Raw genomic sequence first — 14,511 nt, 5'->3', positions numbered from 1 at the left:
TTGGAGGAAAGGGGGGGATATAAAATTAGTGGAAGCTGGTTTGTTAGGGCAAATGGGGCAGCGGCCGACCAACGCTCGGTCTGCGTTCAGCCAGCCCCCACCTTCCTGCCCTCTTTTCTTGCAGCCTGTCCAAGGGGTTGCCCCTGCTCTCAGCTTCCTCCTCTTGAGTCTCAGTGTTGCCCATACAGAAATCAGCTGGGGGTGGGGAGAAAGATGGGGGGGGGGAATCAACAAGGAGTGGGGACTGCCCATCAGTGGCGTAGCGTGGGGGGTGCAGGGGGGGCCGGCCACACCGGGCGCAACATCTGGGGGTTAGGGTTAGGGGGCGCAAATCCATGGGTTAGGGGGTGCAAATTACTTGCCTTGCCCCGGGTGCTGACAACCCACGCTACGCCACTGCTGCTCATCATTGGTTCTGATGCCACCTGGGCTCCCTGCCTTCTGCCCCACCACCCGCAATGGGGCACCAGCTGCCAGCTGCATAAAATGTAACGTCAAAACAAACCTTCTGAACGAGGTTCCGGGCTGTGCTGAAATGAGCGACGATCTTGTCCACGGAGGCACTGACTGCCACAAGCAAAGCTGGGGGGAAACCGAGAGAAGAGAGAGGATTACCAGGGGCGCTGGGGGGCATTGTTTGCTTGCGCTTCGGGGGCTGCCGTCCAGAAGTTTTGATTTTGAATTGATTTTAGAATGAATTGGTTTTAGAATGCATGTCAATTAATGGATTGTGATTTTATGTAAACTGTGTTACTTTTATTGTTGTTAGCTGCTCTGAGCCCGGCTTCGGCTGGGGAAGGCGGGATATAAATAAAATTTTATTACTGTTGTTATTATTATTATTAAGTCCTTTCTGGTTATGATTTGGGCTTATGATGGTATGGGGGCAGTTGCGAGCGATTACAGTGGTACCTCGGTTTTCGAACGTCTCCGTTGACGAACATTTCGGTTTTTGAACACTGTAAACCAGGAAAAAAATGCTTCTGTTTTCAAACGTGCCTCAGAAGTCGAACCGGAAACACAGCTTCTGTAATGAGTTTTCCGTATTGAGACTTCTGTACGGAGTTTTCAGTTTTCCGAGCGTTTTGGAACGGATTATGTTCAAAAACCGAGGTACCACTACACTACACATGTCATAGCTTCCTGCTGAAGTGCTAGCACCATCCGGGAGGCTTGCCTGACGCCGTCATTATATAGATGCCAGGCAAAAATGTTCCTCTATAGCCAAACCTTTGGCTGATAAAATGGTCAGTTTGCTTTTATTATGTATTTTGTGTTCTCGTTTTGTATTTTTATGTTGTGAACTGCCCTGTGGTCTTTGGATAAAGGCTGATATACACATTTAATCAGTGCTTCTTTCTATATATATAAAAAATGTTTAGGTGTACTTTCATTTTCCTACTCATATTGAAATACTGGCCCTTAATGAGGCCAAACCTAGATTCACAAAATGTTTAGGGGTATGCGTACCACTGCGTACACCCAGAAAAAAGCACGGCATTTAATTAATCATCATCATCTGAGCTATACATTCAAGGTAAAGGTAAAGGGACCCCTGACCATTAGGTCCAGTCATGGCTGACTCTGGGGTTGCGGTGCTCATCTCAACTTTATTGGCCAAGGAAGCCGGCGTACAGCTTCCAGGTCATGTGGCCAGCATGACTAAGCCGCTTCTGGTGAACCAGAGCAGCACACAGAAACACCATTTACCTTCCCGCCGGAGCGGTACCTATTTATCTACTTGCACTTTGACGTGCTTTCGAACTGCTAGGTTGGCAGGAGCAGGGACGGAGCAATGGGAGCTCACCCCATTGCGGGGATTTGAACCGCCGACCTTCTGATCGGCAAGTCCTAGGGTCTGTGCTTACAAATCAGGAGTGGGAGTCCTTAAGGAGGTTGGATGGCGCCTTGTACACCTCCAGCAACTCCTGCAGCCAAGCTGGTGCCAAACGTATTGCTCTGCTTTCCTTTGGATCACATCAGCGAGGCTGAAAAGGGGCCCCAGGTCCTCCATACACACTGCACCCCAGAAAGGTCACTTTGGTGCCACTAACGGGGCAAAAACAACATGGGAGGCAGCAGTTATGATTTCCCAGACTCTGCAACCACAGCAGGCGCTGCGATTCTCCAGCGGTTTGATGCCACCCCCAGAGGCACACTCCTTTGTCTCTCGAGACAGACAGACGCCAGCAACAAAACATTCAAAGCGCTGTTATACCACTCTAAGCAGCCGCGGCTTCCCCCAAGGAATCCTGGGAACTGTAGTTTTTTATGGGTGCTGAAAGTTGTGAGGAGGCCCCCTTTCCCCTCCTAGAGCGACAATTCCCAGAGTTTCCTAGGGAAAGGAATTGGTTGTTAAACAACTTGTAGCTCTGTGAGGAGAAGGAGGGGGTTTCCTAACCCCTCTCAGTGCCTTTAACAAACAGTATCTCCCAGAATTCTTTGGGGGAAGCTATGACTATTTAAAGTGGTATTACTGTGCTTTGAATGTATAGTGCAAATGGGGCCTCACTTTCTTTCTCTTTTAAGTGAAAGCTGGGGATCTGGAAATTAGGTTTAATATGTATGCCCCCCTCTCTGTTGGATGCCCATGGGTGCCGATGGAAAAGGACCCTCCCTGTCTCTCTCTCTTTTCAAATCTTCCTGGGGTTTCCTGCGAATACAACACGTTTCCATGGAAATCCTCATCTCTTTGGCCTCCCTTCAGGTTTTCCAGAATTAAAGGTGCCAGGAGAGACATGGGTTGCCATGGGAACGAACAAGGCCTGAATAGGAGTTGGGAAGAGTTCCCAGATATTGAAGGTGTTTGGGTGGCTCTTTGCATCTCTCTCCCCTCGCCCGTGTTTCCCTCCTTCCTCTCCTAACATGTCCCCCACCCCAGCCTCTAAAGTTGAATACTTTTGTCTAATTTGCTAACACCATGAGGCTAGACATTTCCTAGCACGTCGCAGGCAGTAAGCTCAGTATTGTCAACAATGAAAAATAATAATTAATAACCAATCGTGATAAACAATTATTGATGATCAATAGTAGATAGATAGATAGATAGATAGATAGATAGATAGATAGATAGATGATAGATTAGATAGATGGATAGATAGATAGATAGATAGATAGATAGATAGATAGATAGATAGATGATAGATAGATAGATAGATAGATAGATAGATAGATAGATAGATAGATGATAGATATAGATGATAGATAGATAGACAGACAGACAGATAGATGATAGATAGATAGATAGATAGATAGATAGATAGATAGATAGATAGATGATAGATAGATGATAGATAGATATAGATAGATGATAGAGAGATAGAGAGATATAATGTGTTTTAAGATTAAGATTGTACCTTTCTTTTGTTCTCGAAGTTGGGCACAGATTCGATCAGCGTCGGCCCCCCACAGATGGCTGTTATTTGGGACCCCACCAAAGGACTGGGAATGTCTGACTGGAAGAAGATGGGACAGAAAGAGGGGAAGTCAACATATGGAGGAGAAGAAGCTATCTAGCTTCTCTGTGGATGCCAGGATTTTTATTTATTTATTCCAGTTATTAGCCAAGCCCTCACAAAGTGAAACGAAGGGGAAAAAATCTTTTTTTAAAACACACACAAACACACACACACACACAGAGAGAGAGAGAGAGAGAGAAAGAGAGAGAGTGAGTGAGTATGAAGTGTTGAGCAGATTCAGGAAGTCGTGGCCTGAATTAGATCACCTAAACCCTAATAATTATAATAATAATAATTTATTTGTACCCTGCCCATCTGGCTAGGTTTCCCCAGCCATTCTGGGCGGCTCCCAATAGAATATTAAAAACATGACAAGACATCAAACATTAAAAACTTCCCTTTGGGAAAGGGAGAAGTGCAGGTCCTGGATCTCAGCTGAGGTGAAGATCCTGTGCCCCTCCAGGTATTGCTGGGATCCAGCTCCTATCAGCCCCAGCCAGGATGGTCAGAGATGATATACACCTGGGACAGTTCAACTGGTGCAACATGAGACTCTCCATCTCAAGGACATGAGTTGAAGCCTCATGCTGGGCAAAATATTCCTGCCTTGCAGAGGATGGGATTGCATATCCCTTGTGGTCCCTTCCAATATCCTATGAATATATGGACCAAGGGAACCTTTCAGTGATGGAGCAGCCTCAGAGCACCCATCCAACCCAGGTTGGTGCTTGCAGACCAGACCTGGCACTCAGATGTTGAGGAGCAAGAGGGTTGCTTCTACAGATGATTTGAAAGATTGTGCTTTCGCATGACAGCAAGGAGGGATCCACCTTACTCAGGCAGATGTGTGTCCCCTCTTGTCCCTCTTTCTTTCCAACACATCTCCCAGCTCCCCCCAAAAGCAAGATACCTAGATCATTTCGCCACCAGGCCCTTGTGGAATGCCACTTAAAACCAGAGCTTAGAAAGGTTTTATGATTATTATTAAATGAACTCATTCTAGTTCAAGATGTCCACACACACACACATGCAAAAAGGAACTACATCTCTGTTCAGCTTCATCCTTTTACAAAACAAACTAGTTCAGTTCTCAGTTTGAGTCCATTCAAGTTATCCACGTCAAAGAGAGAGAGAGAGAGAGAGAGAGAAATCAACATTCAGAATGTGGCAAGCTGCTGTGCTACGATATAGAACATACTGTACTTTCAAAGATGAAGAAAACATCAACACACACAGAGAGCAGAATGTGAATGGTTTCATTTAGTTTCCCCAACAATTCTGATGTTTCAGCTTAAAGGGCCAAAGAGTCTAAAGTCTAAAGTGTAAATACTGTATTTTTTGCTCTATAAGACTCACTTTTTCCCTCCTAAAAAGTAAGGGGAAATGTGTGTGCATCTTATGGAGCGAATGCAGGCTGCGCAGCTATCCCAGAAGCCAGAACAGCAAGAGGAATTGCTGCTTTCACTGCGCAGCGATCCCTCTTGCTGTTCTGGCTTCTGAGATTCAGAATAATTTTTTTTCTTGTTTTCCTCCTCCAAAAACTAGGTGCGTCTTATAGAGCGAAAAATACGGTAATAATAATAATAATAATCCACACATGGAAGGGAATGAACTTGAAGGTGAACTAGAAATCATTCTAAGTTGTACCCCAAATTGAATTGAATTCACTCAGCAATTGCGGGAACTCCTTTCAGGTGTAGGTCAGAGATTTGTGGGCTAATTTAGTGAACTTACACTGAACTAGTTACTCTGAACTAGTTGGTTCCAAGCTCTGCTTGAAACAGCCTCTCCTTCTGCCTGTTATGCCATTAAGTTTTTGAAGCTGGTTATATGTGCTTAAGTCAGGAATATAGGAAGATGCCTGCCTTATGCCAAGGGCACCAAAGTCTGTCCCATTCAATATAGTCTGATCCATTGGTGAAGCAGTGGTTACAGGCTAGGACCTGAGAGACGGGAGTTGAAATCCCCACTCAGCTATGAAGCTCACTGGGTGCCGTCTCCCAGCCTCACCTCCCTCACAGGGTTGTTGTGAGGATAAAATGAGGAAGGGAGAAACCATGTGGGCCAGCTTAGGCTCCTTGGAGGGATATAAATGAAATTAGAAAACAATACGATGTAAGAATTAAAAAAAAAAAGCCATGAAAATGCAATGAAAAATCAATGGGAACACTGAATGTGGAAACCCCTGATCCAATCAATTGCTAAGTGTTGCAGCCCTATATATGTAATATATTAATTTCTGTACTTTCTACACCATCCAATAGCTTGCTTCCTTCCTGCTTGGCTCAGATTCCCACATGCTGAGAATCTCATATCATTTTAAAAACAAATCTGCAAACTTCCAGTCCTCATGGCACGCATATATATATATATAGTATATGTATGCATGTATGTATGCATGTATATGTATATGCACACACACACACACACACTGTATATGCGCCAATGAAGCTGTGGGCAGGAGGCATGCAGATATGGTTTCCCATCAATAGGAGGATGAACTTTAGTGGTCCCTCTATAGCTCTTTGAATTGCCCCCTCCTTGAAGGAGCTCTCCCCCTGTATTTTCCTGGCAAGATATATATCCTGACTTAGGCAACCAGTCTGGACTGGAGATGATCAGAAACACGCGACTATTAGCCTCCTCTTAGGGGTTAATTCTTTTTCTAGCACAGGTGGGGGAAACCTCCAGATGTTGCTGGACTACCCATCATCCCTGGCCATTGTTTACACTGGCTGGGGCTGGTGGGAGCTGGAGTCCAACCAAGTTATTTGTCGAAAGCATTTTTTTACCAGCTCTTCAGCCCCCAAACACCTCCCATAGCGGGTTGCAGTGATCAATAATAAGAGAGTCTAGAGAGCATTGGTTCCACCTCCTGGGGGGCAGTGCAAATTACTTGTGGGGTGGGTGCTAAGAGGCAAGAGGGCGATGCAAATGACGATCAGATTTCGAAAAGCTGGTATCACTGGATGAAGCTCATCTATTTAGTTGCTTGAATTAATCTAAAGACAGAGACCAATTTGCTATGTTCTGGACTCCCCCATGCAGATCACTGGGGCCACCCCGCCCTGTTCTGCCCCCCCTGTCCTGTTCCACCCCTTTTTGTGATGTTTTCAGGGCACTTCTGGGTTCAGCGCAATGCGCATGTGTGCAATGGCACACATGTCCCCTAAAACAGCCGCTGTCTGCAAATAGTTTTCATTGGATTCTGAATGAATGTGAAATTGGTTGTTACTGCTTTGAATTTCACTGTGTTATTATCCCCCTTAGTGGGCCGTGCAAACCGCAGTTCTGCATCATGCTTTTTAGAGAGGTGGGCTGGGGGGCAACTGGAGCTGAGTTTATAGAACCGAGGGACCGGTGGCACAAAACAGTTTGAGAACCACTGGTCTAGAGGACCTCAAGTCCCCCAAGGTGATTGGACAAGGCCAGAACGGCAACTCGCACAGAGTTGCAACGGGCAGCCTCTGTCTCTGTGCGGACAGCTGCTTTGGCCTCACAGCCTTCAACCAAACCCCTCAAGGAGGCGCACAGTTTGGGGAACAGGTGACGGAGGCAGGGAAGGTGGGAAGGAGAAGGGGGGAGAATGAGGGGAGAGGCGGCTTACGTTGCTTGGGAGCTCCCGGCTCTTTGGATTCCATACTGCCCCAGGGCACTCTCCCGAGCCCTGCTCCAGCCTGGCTGTCAAGGGGGGCGCGGCGGGCTCCGAACGGCCGCTCGGGCACCTGGCGGGGTGGGAAAGCTAAGGCGGGGAAGGTGCGGCTGCGGGGGAAGAGGGGTGAGAACAGCACAGCCAGGTCGGGGCTCTCCAGGAAAGGCAGGACGCTCCTGGCAGGGGGGGAGTAGGCCCCAATGGGGGAGAGGCGGATGGGGAGCAGCTCCTCGGGCGAGAGAGTGCCCAAGACCTGCCCCTGTCGCCCGGCCAGGAGGCAGACCTCCTCGCAGGACAAGGTCTTGAGTCTGGGGCAGAAGGCCGGGGCAGGAGGGGCAGGGGAGCTCAGCTCCACACTCTCCAAGCCAGCGCAGAGTGAGGGGTGCAGGGGTGCTGGGCCATCCACCACAGAGAAATGGACCAGGAGAGGTGGGTAGGGCAGATTCTGAGGCCTGGAGGAGCGGGCAAGGAGGGCGTCAGCTGCAGGCCAGAGCGAGGGCAAGGGGGCCAGGAGGTCGCGGCAGCAGGACCAAGGAGAGAAGCCAGTGCAGAGCAAGGGATGGGTGGATTTGGGGGGGGGGAGCACGTGAGGTCAACAAACCAGTGAGAAATGCATGGAAGCCAGACAACGAGCCAGACCAGCGTGATTGATTGATTGATTGACATGGGAAGCGGGACGGGGGTGTGGGAGGGGAAGCCAGAAAGAGGTTTTGGGTGGGGGTCAAGAGCAAGGAAGGAGAGGAAGAGGAGAGAATATGAAACAAAACAAAACAAAGTTATTTCCAGAAGTCACACAGCAGACAACGAACAAACATAATGGTCATGAGACACGCAACACAAAATCCCGATGCAAAAAAACACCCAACCTCGTTTGGAGAAGCTGCATGTCTTTAGCTGGGAAACGCAGGACCCTAATCCAGAGTTGGGGGACTCTGCCCCACTCACTCCATACACGAGATACCGTTTTAAGCAATCATGGCGTCCCCCCAAAGGATTCTGGGAGATAAAAGTTCATTAAGGGCGCTGGGAGGTGTCAGGAGGCCTCTGTTCCCCGCCCAGAGCTACCATTCCCAAAGCGGTTTTAACAGCCAAGCCCTTTTCATGGGGGACTCTGGGAATTGTAGCTCTGGGAGGTGAACGAGGGGTCACCCTAATAACTCTCATCACCCTTAACAAATTGACAGCTCCCAGAATTATTTGGGGGAAGCCATGACTCTTTATAGTGCTTTAAATGCATGGTGTGAATATGGCCTGAGAAGTCTTCTGTTTGTTGCTTGACTTCCAGCTCCCATTTCCCCTGACTGACCACTGGCCTTGTTGGCTTGGGCAGAGGAGGGTTGAGAGACCGAAAATATCTTGAGGGTCACAAGCTTGCCCTGTCTGGTGTAGGAAAAGCCCTCAGGCATCCAAAAGAGACAATCTGCCCCTGCTATGTTTGGATACAATCGCACACCATTTTGAATTGAGATGGCAGAACTGAATCTTTCAAAACTGCACTGATTTTAACCACAGATGTCAAAACTGTGCTGATTTGTTTGTTTGTTACAATCCCCGAGCGATTCCAGGTATGAGACTGCTAATGCTTTCTAATCTTAATTTATTTAACAAAATGTATAGACTACTTGCTTGTAGAAAAGCCTCTCAGTGGTTTATGAGAAGGTCCCATGTTCTCAACTCCCAGCATCTTCAGGTAGGATTGGGAAAATACTCCCTGCCTGAAGACCTGGTGTGTGCTGCTGCCAGTCAGTGTAGACATTATTGAGGTAGATGGAGCACTGGTCTGATCTATAAGGTAGCTCTCCATGTTCTCCAGGTAGGACTGGCAGTAGACACTGTCTCAAACTCTGGGGAGGGCCATAGCTCAATGGCAGAGCTTTGCAAATCGAAGGTCTCTGGCTCAATTTCCAGCATCTCAGGTAGGATTGGAAAGCCTGGAGAGCAGCTGCTGCTGCTGCCAGTCAGTGTAGACAGCACTGAGCCAGGTGGACCAGTGGTCTAACTCAGCAGAAGGCAGCTTTCTATGTTCCAAAGCCCCCAATCTGGAACACAAACTTCCCCACCTTGAAATTTAGCAAGTTTGGCTTGAAGTCTCACAAAGTAATCCACATTACAGTGGTACCTCAGGTTACATACGCTTCAGGTTACAGACTCCGCTAACCCAGAATTAGTACCTCGGGTTAAGAACTTTGCTTCAGGATGAGAACAGAAATTGTGCTCCGGCGGCGCGGCGGCAGCAGGAGGCCCCATTAGCTAAAGTGGTGCTTCAGGTTAAGAACAGTTTCAGGTTAAGAACGGACCTCCGGAACGAATTAAGTCCTTAACCCGAGGTACCACTGTCCTATCTGAAGAGAGCACACAGACCTCAATCCACAGCAGACTCTGAAGTCCAGAGTCTAAAATTTCCTAAGTGCACCGCTGCCACGATGACGTGAAGTTACATTACCTTAAAAACAAAAACAAATGATTCTCTCCAAACCAGGAAAAGGCAGCCGATTATAGCTCCACAGTTGCCCCCACATCTTGCCCCGTTTTAGGGGTGGGTGGAGTGGAAGGGGCAAGGATCCAGTTTGCTCCCGGGGAAAGAGAAAGAAAGGGAAAGTACTGCAACGGTTGTCAGCCCAGGAAGACAAATGCAAAGTGGTTATCTGCTTCCTGCTTCCTCCTGCTAACAGAAGTGCATGAGTGTGTGTTGTTGAGGGAGACAGGCAGCAGGGGGCGGGAGAAGTTCCCCTAGCGCCGACTGACAACCACGTTAACCAATCAGAGCAACTCCTTTTGGTTATTTATTAATTTTAGGCCAGGTAACCAGATTCAAGGTGTGCCTTAGAGGCTGGCGAGACAGAGAGAAAGGTGCAGGGTGGCATTGATTTCTTCATTCTCTTAAAGCAAAACAAGAAACCAACTAAAAACTCACAATAGCAGAGCAGAAATGGAAGTGGAGCTCACGTGTCTGTCAGACGCCACTCCGAACAAAAGCACAAAATGTCCCTGGAAATGTGCTAATGTTTGTGCAAAAAAAGGACTGCATCTGCGCCGTGCAGTTTGTAGGAAACCTGGGAGCTGTCGTTTGTTAAGGGTGCTAGGAAACTGCAATATTCTTTGGGGGCGAAGTCCTCTGCTTTAACTGTGCTTTGGGTGAATTGAATGCACACAGAGTATACACTTGTTCATTTGTATACCTCGACTACTTGAGCGCATAGGTGGCGTACTCTTTTGAACGCAATATGTGAGCACCCCAGTCACAGGCCACATTCCTGCTTTGAAACGACCTTAAACACTCCAGGAAAAATAAATAACACATTGTTATATGTTTGTGGGGTGGGGTTCAGTCTAGATCAGGGATGTCAAACTCAAATTCATCGGGGGCCGCATCAGCAGTTTGGTCACCCTCAAAGGGCCGGTTGTATCTGTAGGAATGCATGTAAAGCGGAGATTTCCTGTGTAGAACGGCCGGCGCCGCTAAAGGGCAGACGTTCTCTGGCTTGTAGGCTGCCGCGCATGTGCTGAAGAGGCGGCTTTCTTGTGTAAAAAAAAAAAAGTGAGAATAAAAGGTGAAGGCTGGCGGCCGGCGGCGGCTACACGGGCCACATGACGAGGTCTGGCGGGCCAGATTCAGCCTGCGGGCCTTGTGTTTGACACCCGTAGTCTAGATAATACCCGTCCGTCCCCGTGAGATTATAATTTATAAGAAGACACCTGCTGATCTGGTCAGCCAAGTTTCTTTGTAAGATCATTATCTTAAGAATACTTTCTAATGGCCTGTTAAGTGCTGCTATTTACATGTCCAAAGAGGTTGCCCTGTTGCCATGGAGACAAATGGATGGCTTTTTCCCCAATTCCCCAGATGGGGAACAATAGGCCAAAGTAGGCTGGGAGTGGGGTTGGCTGATACTGGAAGCTGCTTATCTTGCTCTGTGTTGGGCCCATAGTTGTGGCTTGGAGATCTCCCTAGGAATTTAATGCAGTGGGAAGATCTAATGGAGTGTTAATGCTGTGAGAACTGTGTTTTGATGGAGACTCCACACACTGCTTCCATTCTTAATCCTAGCTTTCCATTTAGGAGAATATACGGTACATAGTGGTTGTGGGGAAACACCCCATTTTACCCTCACAACAATCCTGTGAGGTAATTTAGGCAGAGAGAGAGAGACACACACAGAGAGAAAAAGTGATTGGCCCAAGGTCACCCGCCGCGCCTCACAGGAAGAATGGAGGATTTGAACCCACACCATACATTTAAAGTACTACTATAACACTTTAACAGTCATGGCTTCCCCCAAAGAATTCTGGGAATTGTAGTCTGTTAAGCGTGTTGAGAGTTGTTAGGAGACCACGAGTCCCCTGCCAGAGCTACAATTCCCAAAGTGAAACACATGCAGATATGAAGTTTGAGGAGAACAATCACCCCGACCCTACCCCAAAGATATATTCCTCCTCTTAGTCAACCACATATTTTACAATCCCCATATCACACAGGGAGTCATAGGGTTATATGGTATTTGGTTGGCTAAGGCTTGTTGGTTGGTGTTTTGGGGAAGCGGTTAAAAGGCATGTCGACTTCCATTTCCTGACTGAGCTCTCTTTCAAACTTTTGTGGAACCGCTAATGTGCTTTAACCAGTGCCGTCCTGCCCCCATTAGCTGCCTCCCTGGGCCACATCTACACAATACTTGCAATAACCGCTGTGTGAACAGCCCTGGAAGCTAAGGGTATAGGGTGGTATACAAATTTAATAAGTAAAATAATAATAAAACTGCTAGGATATTTCCAAAACGAAGCAGGGTCTGGTGTGATTTCAAACTAGATGGGGGGCTGCACGTTGAGATTCCTGGACTATACAATTCTCAGGGTCCTTTACAACTCTGCAGTCCTAAGATTCACTTTAAACAGTCATGGCTTCCCACAAAGAATACCCTGGGAACTGTAGTTTGTCTGAGGTGCTGAGAGTCTTTCGGAGGCCCTTGTTCCGCTCACAGAGCTACAGTTCCCAGGGTGATTTATCAAGCGGGGAATTCTGAGAAAAGCAGCTCTGGGAGGGAAATGGTGTTGGGGGGGGCTCCAAACCACTCTCAGCACCCCTAACAAGCTACATTCTCCAATATTGCTTTGGGGGATGCAGCGATTGTGTAAAGCGGTGCAAAAGTGCTTTAAATGTAAGGTACGGATGTGGCTCTGTTTTCAGGCACCAGGTCCACCCGCTCTCCAAAATCTGAGCCTCCACATCTGGGGAGATCATCCAAGCCTTACCCTCCACAAAACTCCTCTCTCCTCTCTCCTCCTTCCCCGGCATCCAGGGGTCCCTCCTCCCATTGGATGGGCCCTCGGAGCTTCGATCAGACGCCTTAACCTCCATCCTTCCGTCTTCTCCTTCTTCAAAGCCGCCCTCCACAATGGGCTGCAACCCGGGGCGGGATTTCCTCCTCCGGGGCGGGATTTCCTTCGGGGGCCTGAAGGGCCCGCTTGGTGGTGGCTCCACAACAACCTCCGGCGGAGCGCTCCCGTCGGGGACCCCCTTCCCGGGATCCACTTGCCATGGGGTTTGGGTGCCCATCTTCACGGGCGCCTGGGCCTTCTGCTTCCGGCAGCGCAGTTCCTTGAACGTGGTCACCCCTCTTTGGCGGGCAGGGTTGGCTGGCGGCTCTGAGGGTGGAGTTGGGGGCCCGGGCGTCTCCTGGCAAGGGGCCACGCCACACGTCAGCTCATTCGATGGTGGCAGCTCGGTGTCAGGGGAGAAGACAATCAGCCAGTCGCTCTGGTCCTTCTTCGTCTGAGGTGGGGGCCCCACCGACGCTGCGGCCTTCTTCCTTTTCTGCGCCAACTCGTGGAAGGAAGTGATGTTCTTCTGGCTGCCCGCGGCCTGCGGGTCGCTGTGGCAGGGCGGCAGGTCTGCCGGGGCCACTGCAGGCTTCCCTGCTTCGCCTCGCCTCAACCCCTGAAGCCCCCTCTTCGTTCTGGGGGGCACTGGTGGAGGGCCGCTCAAAACACGAGGCCTCGGCGGAGCAGCCTGGTTCGAGTTGACGTCCACTAAGAGCTTTCCGGGCTCTGCTTCCCGGCTCGGGAGAGCATTGCAGTTTGAATCCAGCTCCGGGCTGATTTTGGGGGCTGGCACGGCTGGGGGAGCCCTGAAGGGACGGGTCGGGGGCGGTACAGGCAAGGCAGCCCTGCAGGAATCAGCGAGGGGCGACTTGACCGGGCTTTCCGCACACGGAGAAGACATGTCAGGCGTGGACCCCAGCGAGCTACCGCTGCACAAGCTGTCGGGGCTGTCCCAGACACGGGATGGGCGAGGCTCGCCGATCTGGGTGTTGAGGTTCAAGCTTTCGTCTTTGTGGTCAGCCAGGGGAAGGATGCCGCGAGCATCTTCTAAGGGGACAATGTTGGGCTGGTTCTCAGGACTCCTTGGCTCCTCAGAAGGAAATTCTCTGCAGTACACAGAAACCGGGCTCTCGTCCAGGCTGATATCTGAGGAGCTGCTAACTGATGAGGAGCCCAGCTCCGACGGGGAACCTGCCTCCTCCTCCTCTTCTTCCTCTTCTTCTTCATCCTCCTCTTCTTCCTCACGTTTCAGAGCCAGGCAGTTGGGCGAGAGCGGCTGACCCTGGAGACCTCGCTTGAGATCCGAATGCAGCGTGTGGCCGTCGCAGCAGCGGCAGGGCAGGGACGGGTTATTGGAGTTGGCGTCTACCAGCTCGCGGGTGTTGCCGCCGTGACCGCGGCAATCCTGGCAACCCACCCGGTCTCTCGGGGGCGCCAGCGTGTTGGCATCCTCCTGGAGCTCCGGATGGCGCGACAGGTGGAGACCCAAGGAGACATGCTGCAGGTGGACGTGGTTCAGGTTACAGATCAGGCCCTTTTTCGGAGACTGCATGATCCCGGAACGCGAGAGGGGGAAACGGGTGGCGCTCAAGTCCGTCGGCTCTGCCTGGATGTCACCCGCCAGGGTGCCCTGGGAAGTTCCCTGTGAAAGGCAAAGCCAGCTTCTGAGTGGAGGCAAAATTCAGGAAACAGGAAAATAAGGAGAGCACATAATCATAACAGGGTTTAGGTTTATCTTAGGCTACATCTGCATGGTGCATTTGAAAGGAGCATTATACTACTAAAATGCCAGCCTTTGGCGAACCGGAGCAGCGCACGGAAACGCCGTTTACCTTCCCGCCGGAGCGGTACCTATTTATCTACTTGCACTTTGTGCTTTCAAACTGCTAGGTTGGCAGGAGCAGGGACCGAGCAATGGGAGCTCATCCCGTTGCGGGGATTCGAACCGCCGACCTTCTGATCGGCAAGTCCTAGGCTCTGTGGTTTAACCCACAGCGCCACCTGCGTTGGGGTCCCTTACAACTCTACAATTCTGTGATTTTTGGTCCACAAGGATTAAAACTTTATCCCAACTTCCAAATTTCT

The 14,511-nt window shown here is 49.6% G+C and overlaps 1 protein-coding gene across 4 annotated transcripts in view; it reads right to left on the bottom strand.

The window, feature by feature from the left end:
* The window catches only part of RUSC1 (RUN and SH3 domain containing 1), a 32,745-nt gene that overhangs the window by 12,208 nt on the left and 6,026 nt on the right, over nucleotides 1–14,511 (bottom strand). For 2 of the 4 annotated variants that reach the window (XM_081891321.1, XM_081891322.1), the window contains exons 2-5: nucleotides 12,358–14,068; nucleotides 7,066–7,590; nucleotides 3,357–3,455; nucleotides 506–582 (exon numbers count right to left, since the gene is read on the bottom strand). In XM_081891321.1, the coding sequence (XP_081747447.1) occupies nucleotides 506–582; nucleotides 3,357–3,455; nucleotides 7,066–7,590; nucleotides 12,358–13,978 (2,322 nt within the window). In that variant the 5' untranslated portion in view covers nucleotides 13,979–14,068. Of the gene's footprint in view, nucleotides 1–505; nucleotides 583–3,356; nucleotides 3,456–7,065; nucleotides 7,591–12,357; nucleotides 14,091–14,511 lie in introns of all 4 variants that reach the window. The other 2 variants (XM_081891323.1, XM_081891324.1) reach the window with 2 other exon arrangements.

This window comes from Podarcis melisellensis, assembly GCF_964234715.1.
Source record: "Podarcis melisellensis genome assembly, chromosome: 16".
In the NCBI taxonomy this organism is placed as follows: domain Eukaryota; kingdom Metazoa; phylum Chordata; class Lepidosauria; order Squamata; family Lacertidae; genus Podarcis; species Podarcis melisellensis.
The sequence above is the reverse complement of the archived record's forward strand: the minus strand, read 5'-3'. Positions and strand labels throughout refer to the sequence as shown.